Source organism: Ctenopharyngodon idella, chromosome 11 (assembly GCF_019924925.1).
Source record: "Ctenopharyngodon idella isolate HZGC_01 chromosome 11, HZGC01, whole genome shotgun sequence".
NCBI lineage: Eukaryota > Metazoa > Chordata > Actinopteri > Cypriniformes > Xenocyprididae > Ctenopharyngodon > Ctenopharyngodon idella.
In genome coordinates, this window is record NC_067230.1 from 10,688,262 (window position 1) to 10,712,374 (window position 24,113).

Sequence of the window (24,113 nt, forward strand, 5' to 3'; positions counted from 1 at the left end):
TCATTAAAGGGATAGTTCACCCAAAAATGTAAATTTGATGTTTATCTGCTTACCCCCAGGGCATCCAAGATGTAGGCGACTTTGTTTCTTCAGTAGAACACAAATGATGATTTTTAACTCCAACCGTTGGAGACCAGGTTGTCCCAGAATATTTTTTCGTATACATTTGGCAATATAGGGGGTGAATTATGTATATTATATTACGATGTTATGATGAACTATATCTCCACTGATGTTCTAAGTTGTTCAAAGCGTTTCTAAGGATACTGATTTTTAAAAGGCAGCTGTCTGACTCTGAGATGGCAATGGTTTGCATAACATTAGTAACACATTATTAGCTGTTTGATAACGTAGTCAAGCAAAAGACTAATCATATAATATATAATCATATAATAATTACCGTTATGTGTCCGACAGTGTAGATATACATAAAATGCATCACCATTCTGATACATCGACTTTGTAGATGACCCTGTATAATTTACTCTTCCATTTCTTCTAAATTAGTTTCTGGTTCAAACATATATGGCTGAATTAAACCAGTATTTCCATTGCCATTCCTTGCCAGTTTTCAGCGTTTACTACAGTAAAGTTGAGTGGATCAGGTAATCTGAGCTGGTGTGAGTGAGTGGAGGCAGGGCTAATTTGCATATTCATGAGTCCGCATATACTAAATGAAGCAAGGGTGTAGAGTTACATTCAAACTATTTTAAGGCATGAAGAATTTTTTTCTCACAGGAAAAAACGTTTAAATATGTCATTTTGGTAATTAAAGATGAGTTATAATGGATAAAATTATTGACTACAGGGGGACTTTAAGTCATGTGAACCCAAAAATATTTAAAATGCAGCAGCAGAAACATCTGGAAGAATTTGAAACAATGTGTGCTTTTGGCTGAAAAACAATTTATTTTAATTTATTTCTTGATAAAATATATTTTTTTCAGTGCCACTAGATGTAAAAAGCAGCAGTGTGCTGTGGAAATGGGGTCAACCAACGGTGGACTACGAGTCTCATCAAGTTATTTGGACAGACCCTTCAGTGAAGTCTGAACTCAAACAACTCATCTCACTGCCTTTCATTCATTCATCTGTTCTTGACATACTGCACATCATCAGATGCATAGTGTAAATGGGACTTCAATGATGGAAAACATTACGAAAAATAAATAAAGACAAGGATGTTGGCAAAGAGGGGGAAGCTATTTACAGAGTCCCTATGTGGCATGTCTGTCATTAAAAGCACCATTGAAAGAGAAACTTGCATTGGTTTAACATCATATTCCCTCCTTTCTCAAGCAGAGCCGGGCAGCTCTGTCATATCACAGGTTGGGTTGATGATTTTGTGTTGTAACTCTACTCGGCTTTCTTCGACTTCCTCTTGCGGGTTCCTTCACTCAGTTCCTCCTTGGTTTTGGCGGGAGACAGCGGAGCAGCAGCAGCGGCTGGTGCGGAGTGATGGTGATCATGGGCATCTTCAATACCAAGGGGGGAGCCGAATAGCAAGTGGCACACCCAGGACTCAATGAGGGCAAACGGCGATCCGTGAGAGTGTTGGGCCGTCATAAACACCTGTATAATTAATAAAATAATAGTATAGTCAAGGGCACTCCAGCTGGTGGATGTAACAATATACAAATAAGAAAAAAAAAATGAAACAAAATAAAAGTAATAGTTCTTGAGTAATGACAGTAGAAATGTCTCAGTTATTGAGATTTACTACATTTTCTCAATAAAATTTTAGTGGTGCTTGCCTGAGCAAAAAGTCAAAGACCTAATGGGGGTTGGGGGTGGTTGCCAGGGCACTGCTATTTGGTTGCCAGAGCACAAAGTATACTTAGTTTTTGGTATGCGTACACTAGGGTATGTGTACATTACACGTTAAGGGGTGGTCACACATTTTGTTCCGCTGACTTCAATTCATACACATGCGAAGACAGGAAAGGAAAGCTAATGCAAAATTTGCTGCATTCCAAAGTTCAAGTTTGGAATAAAAGAATTTTAATACGTAGGGTTGGAAGTTGGAGCAAAAATTTTGTATATATGATGTTTATAAATCTAAAGAACATACATCAAAGGCTTAATGTTGTCATTATTTGCTCATAATAATGTCATTTCAAGCTTGTACATGATGGGTGAGGAACAAATTATACGTAATTTACGTTAAAAAATACATGTAATTTGCTGAAAATATTCTCCTCATTATACTCTGCCTCTGTAGGGGTAATGTTTGGGGCAGGGTTGTTTAATTTAACATTACTGTTTTTATTATTAGGGGTTCAAGCACTTAGCGCTGAAACCCTATTGTAATTGTTAAATTTTCCGAGGATCAGCATTCTCCCCTAAAAGTGATCAGGCAGACCAAGGGGCGCCAAAATGTACGATGAGGGCGGAGCCACTTTTACTAAAATTCCTTTAACTCAAGAACGAAATGAGATATTTGCACCAAACTCGGTACACATGTGTAGGGCCTCAATCTTTGGTCACGATAAAATATTGCGTCGATTGGACACTACGTGGTGCTTTAACTTGAAAAAAAAAAACAGCTGTAACTATGCAACCGTTAGTCCTATCGACTTGAAATTTGGCATGCAGTGTCTCGGTCCAAGGGGGCATGATAGTCTATGAGGACATTGGCGTATCTCAAAAAACATGGCCGCCATCGACCAAAGAATTTTGAGCACCTATTAGACAAGGTTAACGGAGGCTAATCGGAACGAAACTCGGTGGCCACGTTCGACTCAAGCTCCTAGAGGTCTGTAAGAATTTTGAAAGAAATTGGCCACTAGTTTGCGCTAATGAGTTTTACGCCTCTGTAATCACGTGCAGTTTCACAGATCCACACAATATGCATATCATTTGATAGATCTCCTCATGCTGAACAACTTTGCCTCAAGAACCAATGCTGTCAATCAAATCGTTCGTTAATTATTCAGGAATATCTGAGAAACCTACTTTTGCGAACTAGTCCTAGGTTTTTCGTCCAATCGGAACAAAACCAGTGCAGGACAATTCTCTGGACTCTCTAGATCAATAATTATCAAAAAAATGTTGAACTTGAACCTTTGGGTTATCTCTGGATCATTCTCTGTTTCTGTCTATGCCCCTTTGACCGTGTTTTATGTTTGGATGGTTTGCCTGTGTTCTTGACCTATTGCCTGTTTATGGATTATGATTCTGGATTACCCTAATAAACTACTGCATTTGGATCCTCAACCTTTGTGTCTCTGAGCAGTACATGACAGAAGACTTCGCCCACTATGGATCCAGCAGTGAGAATTATGCGTCTCCGACAGGGAGATCGACCAATTGAGGACTATGTTAAAGACTTTATCAAACTGGCAGATCTAACCTCATTGGACTCAGTATGCCTCATGATATTTTTTCGAGGGGGGCTATCTGAGCCCCACAGTTCGCTCATGCCCTTGCATGATCCTCACTGGACTTTGGAACATTATATAGATCTTGATTGCAGCTGAGCAGCTCTGATTTACTGTGGGTGTTGTGGAGGATGAATGTAACATTCACACTCTACCCACCATGCCAGAGCCTCTTCACATCATGGCCACCACGCCAGAGCCTCCAGCCGTCATGGCTGTCACGCCATAGTCTCCAAGGTGGTCCCTAGGCATTTGAGACTGGCTTCCAGTTTAACGGACACACAGCTGGTGTTGGTGAGAGCAGCTGGCATCTTTGTTGTGGTAGCAAGTCAGGGGATCTTGGAGTTTCTTCCACTGTCAATTTTACTCCGTTACGGTAATGGCCATTCTGTGTGTCTGGGCCGTGTACATTTCTCCAGTTTCTCCAGAGGTGGTGGCACCTTATCCAGTTTTGCCTAAGGTGGCGGCATCTGCCCATGAACTTCCTGTTTTCTTCGACATAACCACAGAAGTCGTCAATTAACTCTCTGCTTGTCCTGATTTGACCACGGAGGTTGTCCCTGAGCTTCCTGTCTGCCCTGACATGACCATGGAGGTCGTCCCTGAGCTTCCTTTCTGCCTTAACATGACCACAGAGGTCGTCCCTGGGCTTCTTGTCTGCCCTGACACAACCATGGAGTTCATCCATGAACTTCCTGTTTGCCCTGACATGACCTCGGAGGTCATTCATGAACTTTCTGTTTGCACTGAGATGACCACAGAGGGCAACCTGGAACACCCTTCTGGCCCAGTTTTGGCCACTGAGGCCATAACAGAACTCTCTGCCTATTTTGACAGGGCCCTTGAGGCCAACCATAACCTCTCTATGCTCTGTGTTCCAGTTCTGCCTGATCTGCTGTGGTGGTCTTCTGCTTCACCGTGGGGATCTTCAGACCCATCCGCTCTGCTGTGGTGGTCTTCTGCTCTGCTGTGGTGGACTTCATCCCTGCCGGCTATGTCTTGGTGGTCCTCGGCTATACTTTGGTGGTCTTCAGCCCTGCCAGCTCCGCTGTGGTGGTCATCAGTACCATCTGCCCTGCTGTGGTCGTCATCTGCTGCACCATGGTGGTCTCTAGCTCCGCTAAGTTTCTCTTCAGTCTAATCAGCTCCGCCCTTGTCAACTGCCCAGTCAGTTCTGCCCTGGCCACCAGTCCTGCCAGCTCTGCCCTGTCTCCTTGATCCATCTCAGTCCCTAGTCCTACTTTCACTCCACAGACCTGGCCCTCCATCCCTCCCCTTGGTCTGCCTCCGCTCCACCTCCCTCCTGGACTTATGGTTGTGTTTGGAGTGTCTGGAAGCCGCTCCTTTTAGGGCGGCTATGTTACATCCATCAGCTGGAGTGCCCTTGATTTCCACTAGAGGGCACTCCTCCTGTCTCTTTGGCTTTACCATCATGAACTACACTTCCCATAACCCATTTCCTAGACTCGTTATTGTTTGATTTCTTCCACCTGTTTGTCATTATCCTTGTTAACTGTCTATATATATCTGGTTTATTCAGTCATTCTCTGTGAAGTATTGCCTAGTGTCACACTGCAATTCTGAGCATTATCCTGGTTTCATGTATCTTGTTTGTTTTTTTTTGTTGTTTTTTTTATCTTTTGCCCATTATTCTTGAATTTCTCTGTTTCTGCCTGTGCCCCTTTGACCATGCTTTATGTTTGGATGGTTTGCATGTGTTCTTGACATATCGCCTGTGTTCTTGTCCTATTGCCTGTTTATGGATTACAATTCTGGATTACCCTAATAAATTACTGCATTTGGATCCTCAACCTTTGCGTCTCTGAGCAGTACATGATGTATAATGCTAAGTATTGATATGTATTTTTTTTTTTCCTCACTTGAGCTTGAGGGGGTTCTGGTTTGTTTCTGTTTGCTAATAAGTGAAAATCAATAAATAAAAGAAAAAAAGAAAATGTTTTCCTCATTGTATGGCAAAGAGCTACAAGATTCTTTAAATTGTTTCTAAAATAATAAAGTAATTCAGATAGGCAAAACAAAGTAGTGTTTTAAGACAGTTGTTCAGAGAACAAAAAAAGTGTTACTTTTCTTAATTCCTTTTTTAGAAGATGGATTTCAATAGCATACAGTATATATACTGAATTACAGTTGTATTTACTGACATTTACATTATTGGTTCTAATTAACCGTATTAAATGAGCTGTGCAGGTATTGACAGTGTTATGTTTCATTGAATGAATTTCTCTTAAAGAGGCTGAATATTACCTTGGATGTGGCCATGAAGAGTGTGAAGAGACAGATGAGCGTGCTCTTTGACACAGGGAGCAAGTGAGCCTCCTGAAGTGTGAACAGAATGGCTCCATACAGACTGGCCTTGGTAGGGCTGAGAAATACAAGAATCACATTCTACACATTTATATCATTCTTTCATCTAAAACATGAACAGCTCATAATTTCTATGGCTTGGAATGATGGAATGAAAGGCATGAGTCATATGGACTACCTTTATGCTACTTTATGGTGTTTTGTTTTTTTAAACAGAATTTAATTTAAACAGATATGGTCACTATAACATATCAGTAGAAAGAGATGACTTTCCAAAAAATCTGTTTTGTTTACCACTAAAGGTTTTCACCAGTGAACAGACCACTCACAATGACATGTTGAGAACTTCATTGGTCTCTGGCTTCCAGACTCCTCGCAACAGCTGCTCGAAATTGGACATTAGAGCGACCCCAGACCCTGTATTAAGAGAGACAATCAGCAGAGCGGCACAGATCGCCCGAGCAAGAGTTTTTAAAGGGTCTTATGGAAGTGTTACATGACCCCCAAAAATAAATCCCTCTGGATATATAGTTACCCTTGACATAACCAGTAATGACCATGATCAGCCAGCCATGGTGATACGCATGATGAGCATGATGGACTCCAGCAGCGATCTTACGGGTCCGGACCACTTCTTTCAAGGCCACTAGCACGAGTTTCACAGGCAGAAATGCCACACATTTGTAAAACAGGTTAAGAGGGCAGAAGAAAATCAAATACCTGAAAAAAGAGAGGAAAAAAATTCTTATAAATAGATATTCCCACAAGAACTCTGTTGTTTACAGTTTCACATGTTGGTAAGAGGATTTCATTAAGGTTGGGTAGTATGATAGCTGCCTGAACTGGGCCCCCGACTGAGCCTGGTTTCTCCCAAGGTTTTTTCTCCATTTTTATCACCTGATGTCACCTGTTGGAGTTTGGGTTCCTTGCCGTTGTCGCCTTTGGCTTGCTTAGTTGGGGACACTTGATATTCAACAATGTTTTTGATCTGCCTGCATTGACACCATTGTATGCAAACTACATTAATATCTATTGAGTTTTACAATGGAATGAATCAATACTGAATTTACTTAAACTGGACAATTTTCTTTAAGAGCTGCTGTGCAGCCAAAATTATTTACCAGTTATCAATGTAAAGCTGCTTTGACACAATCTGCATTGTAAAAAGCGCTATATAAAAAAAGGTGACTTGACTTGGCTATGATGGTATATACCTTGCCATGGAAGAAATGTGTTAACTGGCCGATGTTTTGCTATATATTTTGATATATTTACGCAGCTATTAGTCTGCAGAACTGCTTTACATTATTTGCACATGTAATTGATGAGGAAACATGGAGTAAATGTGGAAATACAGAGTGGGACTTATCCGATGTCAAGATGAGGACAAAGTTGTTATTAAAGGATAACAATTATATTCTTAGTAACTTACCACATTAATATAGAGTTCAACTGATGTGCGCTAACAAGTGGGTATATTAGCTGTTTATAATGGCTTCAGATGTGTCTAATCAAATCGGAATGTACAGTGAGAACATAATATTTTTATAATATTAGTTTTCCTCTTAGTAATATTATTGTTTAACTGTACTATCAGCACTTTGAAAAGTTAAGAGTTAATATCAAATCAGAATTCATTCATTAGATTATCAAAAATAGACATGGATATTAAAATAAAAAATAAACCATAACTATCAATAATAATTATTTTAGCTGGAAATTTAACAACAAAACAAAAATTGTTATAATTTTATTTTTACTTTAACTTTTTTTGTTACATTTCCAGCGACAATAACTATTTTATTATATATAACATTACTGCAATTCAAAAATATGCATACATAAGATAAGATAACTTATTACAATGAGTTGACATTATAATGACATTATAATCAAGCTATTATCTTGTTATAAACTGGTTCATCATGCAAAAGCATATCATGGTCTGTCTTAAAGGTCTTGGAATTATCTTTGGGGTAACTTCAGTGTCATATGCAAAGTGTACAAGCACTGAACCATTTAAATGATCCTCACCACACAGCTGAGGCCAGGAGGATGTGACTGTTGTTGTGGAAATAGTCGATGGGAGACACACCAAGCATGATATCTGCTAGTATGTAGCTCCCAAAGCAGTAGAGCATCGCACAGAGCCATGAGGCCACTGGGCTTCTACGGGACACTTCCACAGCACCTGATCAACACAGACCATTACATATGACAATAACATTTTGACTTTTCAACACTTAACATTTACGTGTATATATTTTTATATATAGTGAACCCCAAAGATCTAAAACTCCATTGACTTTAATTTAAAAATTTAAATTCTGTTCTTCCAACACAAAACACATAAAAGGGGTCTGTATGACTTCTTTGCCAAGTGATACATTTATAATATTATTCAGTGAGTGAAAATATTCTCTTGCAGTGAAGTGGATCAATGGAACAGTTGAACCTAAAAACTGCATTAACTGATTTATTGAAATGATTTGACTTTTCTCATGTACTTTTATGATGGTATTTTGTTATTTTTACAGCCAGAAAGTCTCAGACCCTGTTCATTGTAAAGTTCAACCTATTCCAAAAACAACAACAACATGAGGCTGAGTAAATAATGAGGAAATGTTCGTTTGTACAAAAAAAACGAATTCATTTGGGATAACATGGATCATCGGGTTTGAATAAACTTGTTAAGTTCATTGTGTACAGTATCTAATAATGTATATTAAATACATACGGTTTTGTATATAAAATGCTGTAATATGCAATTAGTGTTTCAGAGGACTTTTGGAGCCCACTGTGAAGTTTATAAATTTACAGCTGTGGTTGCCAGAACTTAACCATAAAAAATACAGTAGCAACATTTTAAGTTATTTAGCTATAGCTTAAATTTACAGTAAAAACTGTTTAATTAATATTAATATACCAAATTACTAAAATTCGCTTTTAAACTTAGAATATACTGACAACCACCTTAGGTAGTAAAGAGAAAGCCACATGATAAGTAAAAGTTCATCACAAGTAGCTTTTCTTCAAGCTGAGCTAAATCCTTATATACAGAAGGTGCACAGTGACACTAAAATAATGCAATAAATATTAATTTAACAACATAAGATGTAACATAATACCCTATGTACACAACTGATAAGAAATAACTAAGAAGAAATATATTTATTTCAGTGTGAGCTTTTCTATATGTCAATTTATAGTTTTTCACTGAAAGTTTTAAGATGATTTGTTCTTTTTCACTTCCAAAAACTCATTTAACTGTATATTACATGAAATGTTCCATTAGGTCTATTACAGATTTTCACTGTATAAAGTAAGAGAACTTAGTGTTAATTAATTAAAGGGATAATTCACCCAAAAATGAAAATTGTCATAATTTCTTCACCCTCAAGTTGTTCCAAACCTGTATGAATTTCTTTCTTCTGCTGAACACAAAAGAAGAAATTAAGAATGTCTGTAACCAAACAGGTGATGGGCCCCATTGACTTTTTTTTCTTTTTTCTTTTTTTTCCATACCATGGAAGTCAAAGTGGCCCATCAACTGTTTGGTTACCGACATTCCTCAAAATATCTTCTTTTGTGTTCAGCAGAAGAAAGAAATTAATACAGGTTTAATTGGAACAACTTGAGGGTGTGTAAATGATGACAGAATTTTCATTTTTGGGTGAAATATCCCTTTAATTTACTGCTGAATTTCTACAGTCTTTTACTTTTAAAATTACAAAGAAAAAAAATGTACAGTGTAACATCAAAAACATTACTCTCTAAAGCAGTGGTAGGTTTACCAAATGATTTCTGACACCTCCAGGGATGAACACATCTTACAGAACAGGTGTAGCTTGGGTAGTTACGCATCTAACAGGCATTTTGAATGAAAAACGATCCTCTCAAATGTGGCCTAAAAATAAACAGAAGCCTAAAGCTTTTTGTTCGTCTCAAACTGCAGGGCTGTTTCACACCACGATATCCAACACGCACAAACAGCTGACAGGATGAGCTTCAGCTAGCAACTGGCTAATGTTTGGACAAAGTGGTCTATATATATATATATATATATATATATATATATATATATATATATATCACATTCTTCATCATCAGTGTGCTTTATCACAAGTTTGTGAATGGTGTGTAAATGGTGAGAGTTATATTCTATTATAACTGTGCACTGGTATATGAAAGCTTGATGCCATTTTAAGTGATGGCAAGTTTTGGTGATCAATTATTACTTTGTTTACATCAGACAGCTCATTATATTAAAGCATGGAAAAATAAATCTCACCTAAAACTATAATACTGGATGACGACCAAAGTGTGAACTGCACTAGTCAAACGTTGCCACAAAATTAATAACAGTTAAGCACATTTCCCCCAATTCACAGTATAATATTCATTCTCATTCTCATTACCATAATGCAAAAAACTAAAATTTAAAACTAAAATTTAAAATGCAAATAAATATATATATATATATATATATATATATATATATATATATGTATATATATATATATATATATATATGTATATATATATATATATATATATATATATATATATATATATATGTATATATATATATATATATATATATGTATATATATATATATATATATATATATATATATATATATATATCATTCTCATAACTGTAATGCCAAAAAGCTAATTCCTCTTGACATAACATCTTTTCATTACCATAATGAAATTCTTTAGGCCTACAAAAATATGTTACTTAAACTGGAAAAACTTATATACATAATGCTATTTCTTGTTGAACTTTTCGAAATTTATTCTGTTTTTGATTATTTCATTTAAGTGTCCAGGTAGAGAATCATCATTGAGAATAATAGGAATTACAGAGTCGTAGTAAAACGTTCCTGAGCAACATGAATTTGCTTAACAAATTTACTGGGCTTCGTTTTGTCCTCTCCTCTGCTGCTGTCTATTTAGGGCGCTTCTATTTATTGCAGTGAGACTCGCAGTGGAATGCGCACGGACTCTATCGTGTTTCGAGTAGGGTCTTCAAGAGTGAGACAACTCTTCACTCCCCCCCGAAAAAATAATGAAAATGCTGATTGAGACGTGGATAAAATATTGAGTAGCTACGCACGAACAGGACTCTGCATTCTATTGCAAAAACAATGTGTTACAATGAACCCTGAGACAGATTACATAACACTCACTGAAAACAATAATTAGCATATGATTTGAAAATGAATTGTTTCATATTTAACGCTGTTGATTAATTTATTGCCCATGCCATACTGATCCACGCGTAAATGCAAAGAATAATAAATATTTTAAAATTTTATTTTGACCCAAATAAAGCTGTAGTGCAACATTCTACTGTTATCCCTAAATAACAATTCAACTTACCTGGTTCGTATTTGAGGTAGAGTATTGACACGATATAATAAGCGAGATCAAAAACTGGAAACATCGCCATTTTCGAGAAATACTGGGCAAATTCGCCCAGATTAAGGACATCTAGCACGTCCATGATGTTCTGACCCTACCACATGAACAGATCTTCAAGAGACTCGCCGTATGCACGAGTGAAAGGCTCCACTCACATGCAGATGCCTATTAATACACAGCACAAGCTCAGGCGCACTATTGAGGTGAAATCAACACACACGGACGCTGTTCACGCTGAGGTGGTAGGCTACTGCCACTTACTGGATGACCGCGACATTCGCTCGCCTAACGATGATCAATTAAACCTGTTCGATCGTAAAACTAGCTAAATAAATAAATATTGTAATGGTTTCAAATTTGCATGGTCATCACCTCGTTTTATAGCCTACCCTGCTGAAAAAAATCTTAAACCAGCAATAGACTTTAGTTTATACCTATTTCTTCTCAAAACGAGACAAACGAAATGATTTTGCTTCAAACATTTGTAAATCTAACAGGATAAATTGATTAAACTGAAATTCCTAGAGAAAGCAGGCTAGCTAGATATGGATCGTATGCTATTCTTTGAATATATACTTTTGGACATGTTAGTGATATTCTATTAAGTGCCATGTTGTGTGAATCACTCAGTAGCATGGTGAAATGATTTTTGGGCATGCAACATGGTGAACATTGATATATCAATTTAGAATGGAAAACATGGGAAATTCATGTGCTTTCTTTCCCGATGGTAATAGCTACACTGTTCCATTTCGATACGTTTCACTCGCATTGTGTTTTTTAGTTGACGCTTATGGGGAAAACTCCTGCTTTCTTCGAATTCTAAAGCCTGATTGATTCACGTCAGTGCAGTTGCACAGACAAATGGCTTCAGCCTGCCAGAATGGGCGGGGTTGACCGCCTATAAAGTCACGCTGAAACGCCTATATTTCAGATCTTTCTCTTTTAGCGCGAAGATCATCTTGCTGCTCCGAAGAAGACTGAAGCCGCTCTTCTCGCCATGGAAACGAGCCTCATTAGGGGTTTTCGCACCTAATAATTCTAGAAACTCAGTTATTGGAACTAGCCACTAGGATAGTTCCCCGAGAACTAATTTCTCCCCCAGGCCATGTTCCTGGTTGCATTCACACCGGGAATAGGAACTCAAAAGTGGCCAACAGCGACGTCTTTAAGCACGGCATTTACAAAGCCGCGTTTATCAAAGATGGATGCTTTCACTGCAAGAGCGCAAGTTTAGCCTCACTGCACTTGCCGACTGCTTTCTCTAGGAACACCTCTGCACTACATACAATGGCGGTGCTTCAACTTCATCAGGCCAAGTTTCTCCATGACACGGACAGGTCTAAACCTGACCCTGCGACGTTCAAAGAGCTGTTTTTACTGGTGTTTGCCAAAGCCACCGCCCAAGCCATCGGCTGCACTATGGCCAGTCTAGTAGTGCTGGAGCACCACTTATAGCTCAGTTCCACTAAGATTAAGGAGGAAATGGTTAAGTCCCACTAAGGCCTTCTTCCAGCCCCTCTTCAGCTCAGGGCGCTGGAGACGATGTGTTTGTTGCCATTTCTCAGCCCATCCCATCAGTCTGCATACCCAGACCCCTTCTTGCTGTTATAAAGACCCCAACAAAATTTTTACATGAAAAGAGCATTTCTCCTCCTCTCAATGCTGTAAAAGGCGCTGTTCTCCCACTTCAGCGTCAGATGCAGCCTGTAGTATTTTCTACTTGACTCTGGGCATGGCAGGCCATCCCCTGAGTGGCGAACTGGATTTTTGGGATAATAGAATGAGGTCACTCGCTCCATGGGCGTGATTCACACTTTAGTCTCAGATGGCAGTTCTCATGTCCTCAGAGCTGAGGTTCAGGCTCTGCTGGCAAAAGGTGCCGTGGAGAGAGTTCCCACGAAACACACTCAAAATGTATGTGGCAGCCATTAAGGCAAACCATGCCCCGGTGTCTGGTCAATCAATTGGGAAACACAACCTGGTCATTCGGTTTCTCAGAGGGGCCAGGAGGATGAATCCTCCCCGCCCTCTTTGGGAACTCTCCACAGTTCCTAGGGCACTCTGAGGCCCTCCCTTTGAGCCGCTCGAGATGACCAACCTTCGGTCCCTCTTGCTTAAGACTGCCCTCTTGCTGGTTCTAGCATCAGTCAAGCATGTTGGTGATCTGCGGGCTCTATCTGTGGAAACTTCCTTCCTTGAATTCGGCCCCTACAACATTAAAGTGGTCCTTAGGCCGAAAAAAGGCTATGTGCCAAAACATTGAGAATGTATATCAAGCATTCTGGCCAGTTTCAGCAATCAGAGCAGCTGTTTTTTTGCTTTGGAGGCCGCAGCAAAGGGCTTCCAGTCTCGAAGCAAAGACTAACCAGATGGATTGTGGATGCGATAGCACTGGCTTATAAGTCTGTGGACTGTCATGCCCGCTCCACTAGAGGTATGGCCTCCTCTTGGGCGTGGTCTCCATCGCAGATATTCGAGCGACAGCCGGGTGGTCCTCGGCGTCCACTTTTATCAGATTTTATAACCTGGACATCACTGCTCTTTAAACACGGGTGTTGTCAGTTTAAAACATGGTCCGAGTCTCTCCTTATACAGGTCTTGGGGCCCTCGTTACTTACATAACCCTGGTTCCCTGAGATAACGTGAACAAGCATTGCATAGCTTGACGTGCTACTACGCTGCCCAGTGAGTTATGCTACCAACTTCTCAGTGGAAAGATCTGAAATAGTGGTGTTTCTGTGTGCCTTTATAGCAGTCAACCCCGCCCATTCTGGCGGGCTGAAACGCCATTTGTCTGTGCAACTTTTTCTTTTCAGATAAAAAAGGAGTTTTCCCCATAAGCTTCAGCTAAACAGCAAATGCAATACTCGTTCCCATTAATTCAATTCAATTCAATTCAATTCAATTCAAGTGTGCTTTATTGGCATGACAAAAACTATACATTTGTATTGCCAAAGCAATTGCAGCTGGGCTGCTTACAAATAGTGCATATATGTATTAACAGAAAAAAAGAATAATAATAGTAATAATAATATATAAAAGTATTAAGCATGTAGTGCTAAATGAATTACTAATGTATGTAAGTATATAAACTAGAAAAGAGAAAAAAAATGAGGGATTAGACATGTTTACAGAAGCAAACATAGAAGATGTACATCTAAGTAATATAACAGAGTAATACGGTTTAATATAATCTACATGTGCTGGAAACATCAGATCAGGGCAGATTGAATGTTTTCTCTTCTATGGTGACAGGCAGACACATATTGAGCAGCAAACAAACAGCAGTTCTTGCGTTCTCCTAACAGATATGGCAGTTTCTCCTGGTTTGAAAGAGTTTTAAATGTCAGATGGATCTGCTGTATTTTATTATAGAACACTGTCCGTATGTCCGTGTATTTGGAGCATTCTGTTAGGAAGTGCAGTTCTGTTTCCATCTGATTCAGATCACAGTGTGAACACAATCTCTGCTCTGGGGGCAGCCATGTTTTTCTGTGTCTGCCCGTCTCTGTCATCAGCTTGTGTCCGCTGAGTCTGTATCTGGTCAACGTGCTTCTGAGTTTCTTATCTGACACTGTGTACAGATACTCTGCCATACTGTACTCTCTCTTTAGGGCCGAATAGCATTGCATTTTACTCTGTTGTTGTGTTTGGGTTTGCCGGTGAGTGATGTAATTCTGTTTCATTTGTGCAGTAATCTGATTGATTCTGATGTTGTGATTCAGAGCATCAGTAGATGTTCATGAAACATCAGGACTGAAGCTCTGGATCAGCTGAGGGAAAGGGGTTGCTTTCTTTGCCCATCTATTGGTATTTCAGGGCTTTATAATGATATGATTGGGGGTCACTTAGTTTCAGATGTTTCCAGAATTTAATTGCCCTTTTTTGTATCTTTATGATTAGAGGGTATTTGCCTAATTCTGCTCTGCACGTGTTATTTGTTGTATGCCGGTGCACGTGTAATATAGTTTTACAGAGTTCTGCATCTCAATTGGATGTTTTTCCCGTTTGGTGAGATCTTGATTTGAATTTTTCAGTGGACCCCACACCTCACTGCCATAGAGTGCAATGGGCTCAATTACTGATTCTAATATTTTCAGCCAAATTCTAATAGGGATTTCTATAGGGTGTAGAAGGCCCTCGTGCTTTGTCTCTCAGTTCTGTCACAGCATTATTAAAGTTTCCTGTGGATGTGATTTTCAAACCCAGGTAGTTGTAGTGTGTGTGTGTGTGTGTGTTATTTGGTTAGTGCCTAATGTAAATGTGTGTTGTGTTCCCTGAGATCTGGATCTTTTCTGAAATACCATAATTTTGGTTTTATTCAGGTTGACTGTCAGGGCCCAGGTCTGGCAGTATTGCTCTAGCAGGTCCAGGTTCTGCTGTAAACCATGTTGAGTGGGAGACAGCAGAACCAGATAATCTGCATACAGTAGGCATCTGATCTGTGAGTTGTGTAGGGTGAGGCCAGGGGCTGCAGATCGCTCCAGACTGCTCGCCAGTTCATTGATGTAAATGTTAAATAATGTTGGACTTAAGCAGCAGCCCTGTCTCACTCCATGCTCCTGGGAAAGATACCTTGTATGTTTAGTGCTGATTTTTACATCACATTTACTTTGAGTGTACATTGATTTGATAAGGTCATAGGTTTTACCTCCTATGCCACTTTCAATAATTTTGTAAAATAGTCCTTGGTGCCAAATTGAGTCAAAAGCCTTTTTGAAGTCGATAAAGCATGCATATATTTTACCTTTATCTTGGTTAACATGTTTTTCAATTAGAGTATGTAATGTATAGATGTGATCAGATGTACAGTAATTTGGTAAAAATCCGATTTGACTTCTGCTCAGTACATTGTGTGTGATGATGAAGTCTAATAGTCAAGCATTTATTATGCTACACAATAACTTTCCCAGGTTAGGGCTCACACACTTTGTTGTTGTTAGGATCAAATTTATCTCCGTTTTTAAAGATTGGTGTTATCAAGCCTTGATTCCAGATGTCAGGGAAGTAACCTACACTTAGAACCACATTGAATAGTTTTAGAATGGCCAATTGGAATTTACTGCTTGTGTGTTTTATCATTTAATTTAATATCCCATCAGGTCCAGATGCTTTTTTGTGTTGGAGTTTTTTCATTAAGTTCTTTATCAGTTATTGGGAAATCTAATGGGTTTTGGTTATCTTTGATTGTTAATTCTAGTTTTTCCAATTGGTTGATTGTTTGAATTTGCTTACAGTTTGTGTTTGTTTGTACTTTATTAAACAATGTTTGGAAATGACTTTCCCATATTTCTCCTTTTTGGATTTAGATTGTTAATTCTTCATGATCAGTTTTTTTCAGATTGTTCCAATCTTCCCAAAATTAGTTTGTGTTTACTGACTTCTCGATTATTGTCAGTTGTTTTTGGGTGTATTGTGCTTTTTTGGTTCTGAGTGTATGTTTGTATTGTTGTAGTGTTTCACTGTAAAGAAGGCGGATCTCTACATTATTTGGATCTTTGTGTTTCTGATTTGACAATGTTCTAGTTAGTTAGTTAGTTCGGCAGTCCTTTGTCATTTTTTGGTATTTGATTTTTTTTTTTTTTTTTTTTCATTTTTTTTTTTCAATTTGGATTGTTTTGCTGATTTTTCAAATATGTAATTTATATCTCTGACAGCAAGATTGACACCTTCATTGGTGTGCGTTTAGGTGTTATTTAGAAAGTTGTCTGTCAGCACTTGTATTTTTTGGCTGCTAAGTGCTTTCTGATATTCTTCACCTCTGTTTTAACCCATTATCTCAGGGAACCAGGGTTCCATGAGTAACCATAACGTTTTTGTACCATGGTAAAAGTACCATGTCTATCGTACAAAATATACAACATTTACTACATGGCACAAGCTGATTGGCTCAGCTGATAGTCTGGTTCAGTGCCAGCTGTAAGCTGGTCCTGCAGTGCGCTGTTAGAGCTCCTCTGAAATCCTCCACCTCCCCCAGCGTGTAACGTGTTTGGACTTTCTGTTTGCATTTTCATTTGTCACATGTCTCCCTTTGTTTCCCGCCACTTGTTTGTTTCCATGGTTACCTTCTTCATTAGTTCATTTGTACCAGCTGTCTCTTGTTAATTAGTCTTGTTTGCTCTTGTTTCCTTTGTATATAAGCCCTCAGTTTCAATTCAGTCTTTGTCCACCATGGCGCCCTGAACTGCCGGATCCGCCCTGGTCGCCTGAGCTCCCGGAGCCACCCTGGAGGCTCCCTATCTGCCTGCACCACCCTGCTCACTTGCCAGTCACCTCCAGGACTTCAGGGACCGTTGCTGCGATACGTCAATGAGTCCCACCATATTAGTCCAGACAAAACTGCTCTATAAACAAATAAGTAAATGGGGAGCTGCGGCTTTTATAGACAAAATCACAATAAAGTTTACATTTCTCAACCAATTTCAACGGTTTATGATTTGCGTGGAGTACGAAAAAGGTTCTGTCTCCAATTACTCTCGCTAGTTAGAACGTGAAAATTATTCATTGTCATAGGGAATTGTGAAAACCACTCTTCTCAAGCATGGATTTGGTTTATTTTTCTTGGTTAATAATTGTGGAGACGTTCCTAATGTAATATAATTTAATGTACGTGAAATGTGCACATTGTTTTGAATTGTGGAAATGACTTTTTCAACACCGTCATTTTAGCTTTTTCTCTCGTGCCTTTTAGCTTTTTCTCTTAAATAAGGATGTACCAGGACAATTTCAAATTAATGTGAAGAAAATTTGCAGCTCAAAACCTTATTTATCTTAAGGCCCTTTTCATTTTTTATAATTTATTTATATAGCTACGTGTTGTTATAAGCTACATAGTGTCACGATCTGGGTCTTTTGTTCTGTCTTGTTAAAGGACTTTTATGTTGAAATGCATTCTGAGTTTCCATTGTGTCTGTGTTCCTTTCCTGTTTGGTTTCCATCATAGATATATACACTAATACTTCAAAACAGTGTAACACTAATAACTGTGTAAACATTATTATTATTTATTATTAAGCCTAATAATAATAACAATAATAATAATAATAATAATTATTATTATTATTATTATTATTATTATTAATTAAACTATTTTTTTGTTGTTGTATGGATCAGCTAATCATCAGTTCCAATCAAATGTACGCTATAAACATTTGAGGCATTTCTATAGACAAGCTTGTTTAGTCATCATTGTCTTCAGATCGTGTCAATTGCACTTTGCCTACACTTACCTACATAAAATATTATTTTGTAATTAAAAAAAATAATAATAAATTAGCCAATTTAATAATTAATCAAACAAAAAGTTGCAAAAAACCGTTAAGGTCAATATAATGAAGACTGGACAGTCAGTTTCAGTGAAATTAAGCTATAATGCATAAAAGAGGATATTTTTATATACACTATATTGCCAAAAGTATTGGGACACCCCTCCAAATCATTGAATTCAGGTGTTCCAATCACTTCCATGGCCACATGTGTATAAAATCAAGCACCTAGGCATGCAGAATGCTTCTACAAACATTTGTGAAAGAATGGATCGCTCTCAGTGAATTCAAGTGTGATACCATAATAGGTTGCCACCTGTGCAATAAGTCCATTCGTGAAATTTGTAACTTGTAAATTTGTAAACCATCTCCGGTCTGCCCCTACGATAAAGTCTTTAATAAACTGACATAGACATAGTCTTTAATAAACTGACATAGACAAAATTGCAAAGAAAGAAAATACAGTATTTTACACCTCACGAGGAATAACAGACAATTTTATTACGGTTACTTTTCTTAAATAAGACATCCTTATGCAGCCTTCAAATGCCACCTCCGGAGGACGCAGCCTCCAAAATGAGACGCAGCTAAAGAGAGGTAATGAGGAAACTAAATGAACAACAGGGGAGCATAATCATAACCAAAGGGAAACAAACTGGCACACATTAGGATACTAGGGCTGTTTGCCCCCTGTGCCCTTAAATAGGGGTATTTGAGGGTACAGCCAGTGCTCGAAGTGGGCCGGTACGCACCGGTACCGGCACTTCTCTATTTTAATTAGTAGCATAGGCTACCCTTACTTTTTCTTGCATACTGGAACTTCTCATGTTGCCGGTACTCTGCGCACCCACACCGAAACTTAGAATCAGACTATTAATTGTATACATCGCGCATTCTGAGATTTTATAAGCTGTACGAAGTGAACGGATAATTGACCATATGCACGATTTCTGGTTGTCGTTAAGCCAGCTTGGGCATTTCCGGTGAACTGTTAGCTGTCATTCTGTACTTGCTGTACATTGACACAAAACCATCAATGTTTGACTTTTTAATGTTGTATTTATATTTTAATGCAGTTATCACACTTGCCTAATTTGACAAACAAATTTTTATTGATTGCATTAAAGATGACACTATGGGAACGTTTGAATAAGAAATGCAGTGTTTGTAATTGGACACGCACATGACATTTGATAGAAAAGTTATTTTATTTGAAAATAAAAAGACATGAATTACCACTATAACCAGCAGATGGCGGCAGAGTAGCATTTATTTGCGCAAATATTAGCCATTTCCTGTAATATTTTTCGCTTAGTTTAGCTTTTGAATTAATATTAAACATTTATAAAATCACTAGGTTTAAAAATACATTTTGTCAAGGTGAAGTGAAGTACTCACAAAATCTCATGAAAAACAATAACTTTTCTTGTCAATGAATTACACAGAAAGCGAGCACCGCACTCTTCCTTTATAATCACAGCAGCTATCCGTCAGTGCAGCGCAAGCTCAATGATTTTGGCACACTTGTGAAAACTCACATTTTATTTAATGAATCTAACTGAAGTGCACAATAAATCTTTAATTTACAGTGTGTTGACACTTTTTTTCACACAAAAGTGTGAAAAATGATGGTCGAGGTACTTCTTTATTTATTTATTTTTTTAATGTAATCTTACGTTTGAATAACTAAATTAATGCTAGGCCTGACTATTTAAGTGACTATATTCTGATTATAAACTAAGTATTACACTGTTGATGCTCAACAAACCAACAAGTGACATTTCACCAATGCTGCATCCCAGTTACATTTTCTTCGTACATTGAATATGGAAGGCAGTCTGGCGGAAGCTAGATATTTTACTTCATAACTTGTTAAATATGGATTTTTTTTTTTTTACACAAACGCATCGCTTCACTTCAGAAGGTCTTTATTAACCCCCCGGAGCCCTGTGGAGTACACGTTTATGATGGATGGATGTGGATGGAAGCACTTTCTTCAGCTCATACTCGTTGGTCCCGTTCACTGCCATTATAAACCTCAGATGTATCAGGATATATATTAATATTTTTCCAATTGTGTTTATCAGAAAGAAGAAAGGATGGTTTGAGGGTGAGTAAAGCTTGGGCTAATTTTCATTTGAAAGTGAACTAATCCTTTAAGCATTCTCCCTGGAACGTGATCGCGAATGGACCTTGTTGGCATGGCATCCATGATGGCTGAAGACTCTGGCGTGGCATCCGTGGCGACCAGAGACTCTGGCATTGCGTCCGTGATGGCTGGAGGTTCTGGTGTGGCTCCGGCGTGGTAGCCATGTTGTGAACAGGCTCTGTTGTGGCGGACATGTTGGCTGAAGACTCATGCGTGGCAGCCATGACAACTGGAGACAATGGCGTGGTTGCCATAATGATTGGAAAATCCGGTGTGACGGGTACAGAGTGAATGAGAGCGGCTCAGACAGCTCCATCCACCCCTCAAGTCGGTTGAGACCAAGACCAGACAAGCACTCCTCAAATTCATCTGAAAGATCCACATTTACTGCCTGAGAAATGTCTTATTTTAATCAATAATTACATAAGAATAATAAGACACTATATAGAGCTGTTACCAATCAATTGAAATCACTAACAACAAAATTCATCTTTACACTGCAGAGGTGGAAAAGAAGTTACATTTGAATTGATACAATTACAAATGCATAAATATTGTTGAGATTAATGTTTTAAAAAAAAAAAAAATATATATATATATATATATATATATATATAACATTTGTAAAAAATCAATATCATGTTTGCAATTGTGCTCATATTTGTAAAACAGCTGTCTTTCTTGTGATATTGCTTAATTATCATATGTTATAATATAAATACCAAGACCTTATACAAGTACTTTTCTGCAATCATATCTTGAATTTTGCGGCCATTTGTATTAATTTTGGTGACATTTTTGACACAATCCCTTGTTGATTTCTGACCCAGCACAACAGTAACAAAATAAATGAAATAAGTTATTGATTGCATTTGAAGCAGGAAGTTTTATATCCAATCAAATTAATGATGTTAACAAAGAAATCAGACAATGCAACAGCAAGTTAGCGATATCCCCGCAGTTGTGGTCTTGAGTGGTCTTGAAATAAAACCCAGAGTCCTTTTAGTCTGAGACCAAGACCTTCAAAAAATGGTCTTAAGACTGGTCTCAAGACAAAGACCGGTCTTGAGTACTACAACACTAATGGTAACTATAGTAACTAATATGACAAGGGGTGCTTCTCAATATCCCTCCTTGTTTCCTCGCTCCTCCGTCCTCCATCCTATGACCCGGAAACCGATCAAGCTCAGCCATCTTGTAGGACATCTCAATTCTCTAATTGCACCGCGAGGAGGCGAGGAACGAGGAGTGAGGAAGCTTCCTGAGGAGTCATGAGCGAGGACACACAGGTGTATCCTTTGCGGAAGTCTTTCTCGTCGAGAAACGTGAGGCACGTATAAATTCTCCTCCCCCTTCATATCTGTCACAATCATTTAAATGTATGGTTTACTTTTGCAGTTTAAATAAACTTTACATCTCACATATTTTAATGGGGCATCTTTCCTTATTAATATTTATTATAATTTTTTAAATAACCAAACTTTAACAACATATGGGTAGATCCCTCGAGTGCAGCTGATGATGCTTTGAAGTGACGATAAAGGGAGCGAGGATATCATTTCACTTGATTAAATTCCTCTGTCCTCCCATCTTTTCCTTGTGTCCTTCCGTTGCATCCTAAAGGGGTGGAGCTAAGATGCGAGGAAAGGAAACAAGGATGCACAAATAAGAATTGAGAAGCACCCAAGGAGAAACACATACCAAACACAGGAAGTGTGCACAGATACAATGAGAACAGAGAATACATTTCAACATAAAAGTCCATACAAAACAAAAGACACAGAACAGGGGTCATGACAATTACACACGAGAATGAAACTCATTGGTTACGCAGCACGCTTGAGCTTCCAGAAGAGGTTTGTTCTTGTGCGTCATTCAGGTTTGGTTGAGCTTCTGTGTATGTTTGCCTAAATTAAAAGCCTAAATTAAATGTGTTCATCATATAAAGCGATTGTGTCTCTTCAGAAAATTTGGACTAACCCACTCAATTCATATGGATTAGTTTTACGATATCTTTATGAACTTTTTGAAGCATCAAAGTGTCAGTTGCGTAGCTGTCTATGGAGGGACAGAAATATCTCAAATTTCATCAAAAAGATCTTCATTTGTGTTTCGAAGATGAACAAAAGTCTTACTGGTTTGGAATAAGATGAGGGTGAGTAATTAATGACAGAATTTTCATTTTTGAGTGAACTAACCTTTTAATGCTAGGCCTGACTATTTAAGAGACTATTCTGATTATATACTAAGTATTAGACTATTGATGCTGTTAAAGCTACCTCAGGACATCGAAGATACCGCCACACCAATAAGTGACATTTCGCCGGAAGTTTTCCAGCTGGCTTATGTTATTGGAACATAAATTATAAAATAAGTCATGATGATTTTAGATTATTATTATTATTATTGTTATTAATAATAATTTGTTACATTTATAGAGCTTTTCTGGGTACATAAAGCTCTTTACATATGGAAGGGGGAATCTCCTCAACCACTACCAATGTGCGTCATCCACCTGGATGATGCGATGGCAGCCATATTATGCCAGAACACCAGCTTATTGGTGGAGAAGAGACAGAGTGATGAAACCAATCAGTATATGGGGACGATTAGGAGGCTATGATGGACAGAGGCCAGTGGGCAAATTTGGCCAGGATGCCGGGGTTACACCCCTTCTCTTTTTCGATTGACATTCTGGGACTTTTTATGACCATAGAGAGTCAGGACCTTGGTTTAACGTCTCATCTGAAAGACGGTGCTATTTGGTGGTGCTTCTAGCAGCATCCCAGTTTTCCCAGGAGGTCTCCCATCCACGTACTGACCAGGCTCAACCCTGCTTAGCTTCAGAACCAGGAAACCAGTCTTGGGCTAGACGGTGATAGCTGCTTAAAAGGAAACACAAAATAACACTAAAGAAAATACTTTGAAGAATGTTGGTAACCAAACAGTTTTGATGTATGTACTGTATGGACAATAATAATAATAATAATAATAATGATAATGATAATGATGATGATGTTGATTAAAAGATTTTTTTTCAAAAATTTTCAAAAAAATGTCTTAGGCCTACCAGTTTGGAACGAAATCAGGGTAAATACTGTATGGGTTTTTATTTTAGGCTGTACTTTCCCTTTAATATTAGGTAATAGTAGTAATGTAAATTATAATGTAATGTAAATTGAGAAAAAAAAGTAAATGATGACCGAATTTTCTTTTAGAGTAAACTATTCTTTTTACATTCATGTTTTTTTTTTTTTTTGTTTTGTTTTGTTTTGTTTTTAAATATATAGGCCCTCGGGGGATGCATTTAGAGTAGTGTTCCAAATCCACTTATTATAGCTAAGTACCTTGTCATAAGTGACAGCAAGAGGCAGTTCTCTATCTGAAGTGTGATGACTAGCGCCATCGCCATATGAAATGGCAAAATATAATAACAATTCATTAATGAATGAAGCAACATATTTATTAATATAACATATTATATTAAATTATATTATATTATATTATATTATATTATATTTATTATTATATTATATTATTCGTATTTTGAACAATTATGAC

At 38.0% G+C, this 24,113-nt stretch overlaps 1 protein-coding gene and 1 long non-coding RNA gene across 2 annotated transcripts; both read right to left on the reverse strand.

Annotated features, from left to right (window-relative positions):
* Positions 1–886: 886 nt before the first annotated feature.
* tmem38a (transmembrane protein 38A) lies at positions 887–11,356 on the reverse strand. The gene is made up of 6 exons (XM_051911554.1): positions 11,094–11,356; positions 7,740–7,896; positions 6,241–6,425; positions 6,035–6,122; positions 5,646–5,763; positions 887–1,572 (listed from the first exon to the last, which is right to left on the reverse strand). Exons 1-6 carry the CDS (start codon positions 11,215–11,217, stop codon positions 1,357–1,359), a joined length of 888 nt encoding a protein of 295 aa, XP_051767514.1. The 5' UTR covers positions 11,218–11,356; the 3' UTR covers positions 887–1,356.
* Positions 11,357–21,411: 10,055 nt separating this feature from the next.
* LOC127522039 (uncharacterized) lies at positions 21,412–24,039 on the reverse strand. Its single transcript, XR_007932515.1, has 2 exons — positions 23,280–24,039; positions 21,412–22,183 (listed from the first exon to the last, which is right to left on the reverse strand). It is a non-coding gene; the product is annotated as an uncharacterized LOC127522039 (long non-coding RNA).
* Between the last annotated feature and the right edge of the window lie 74 nt (positions 24,040–24,113).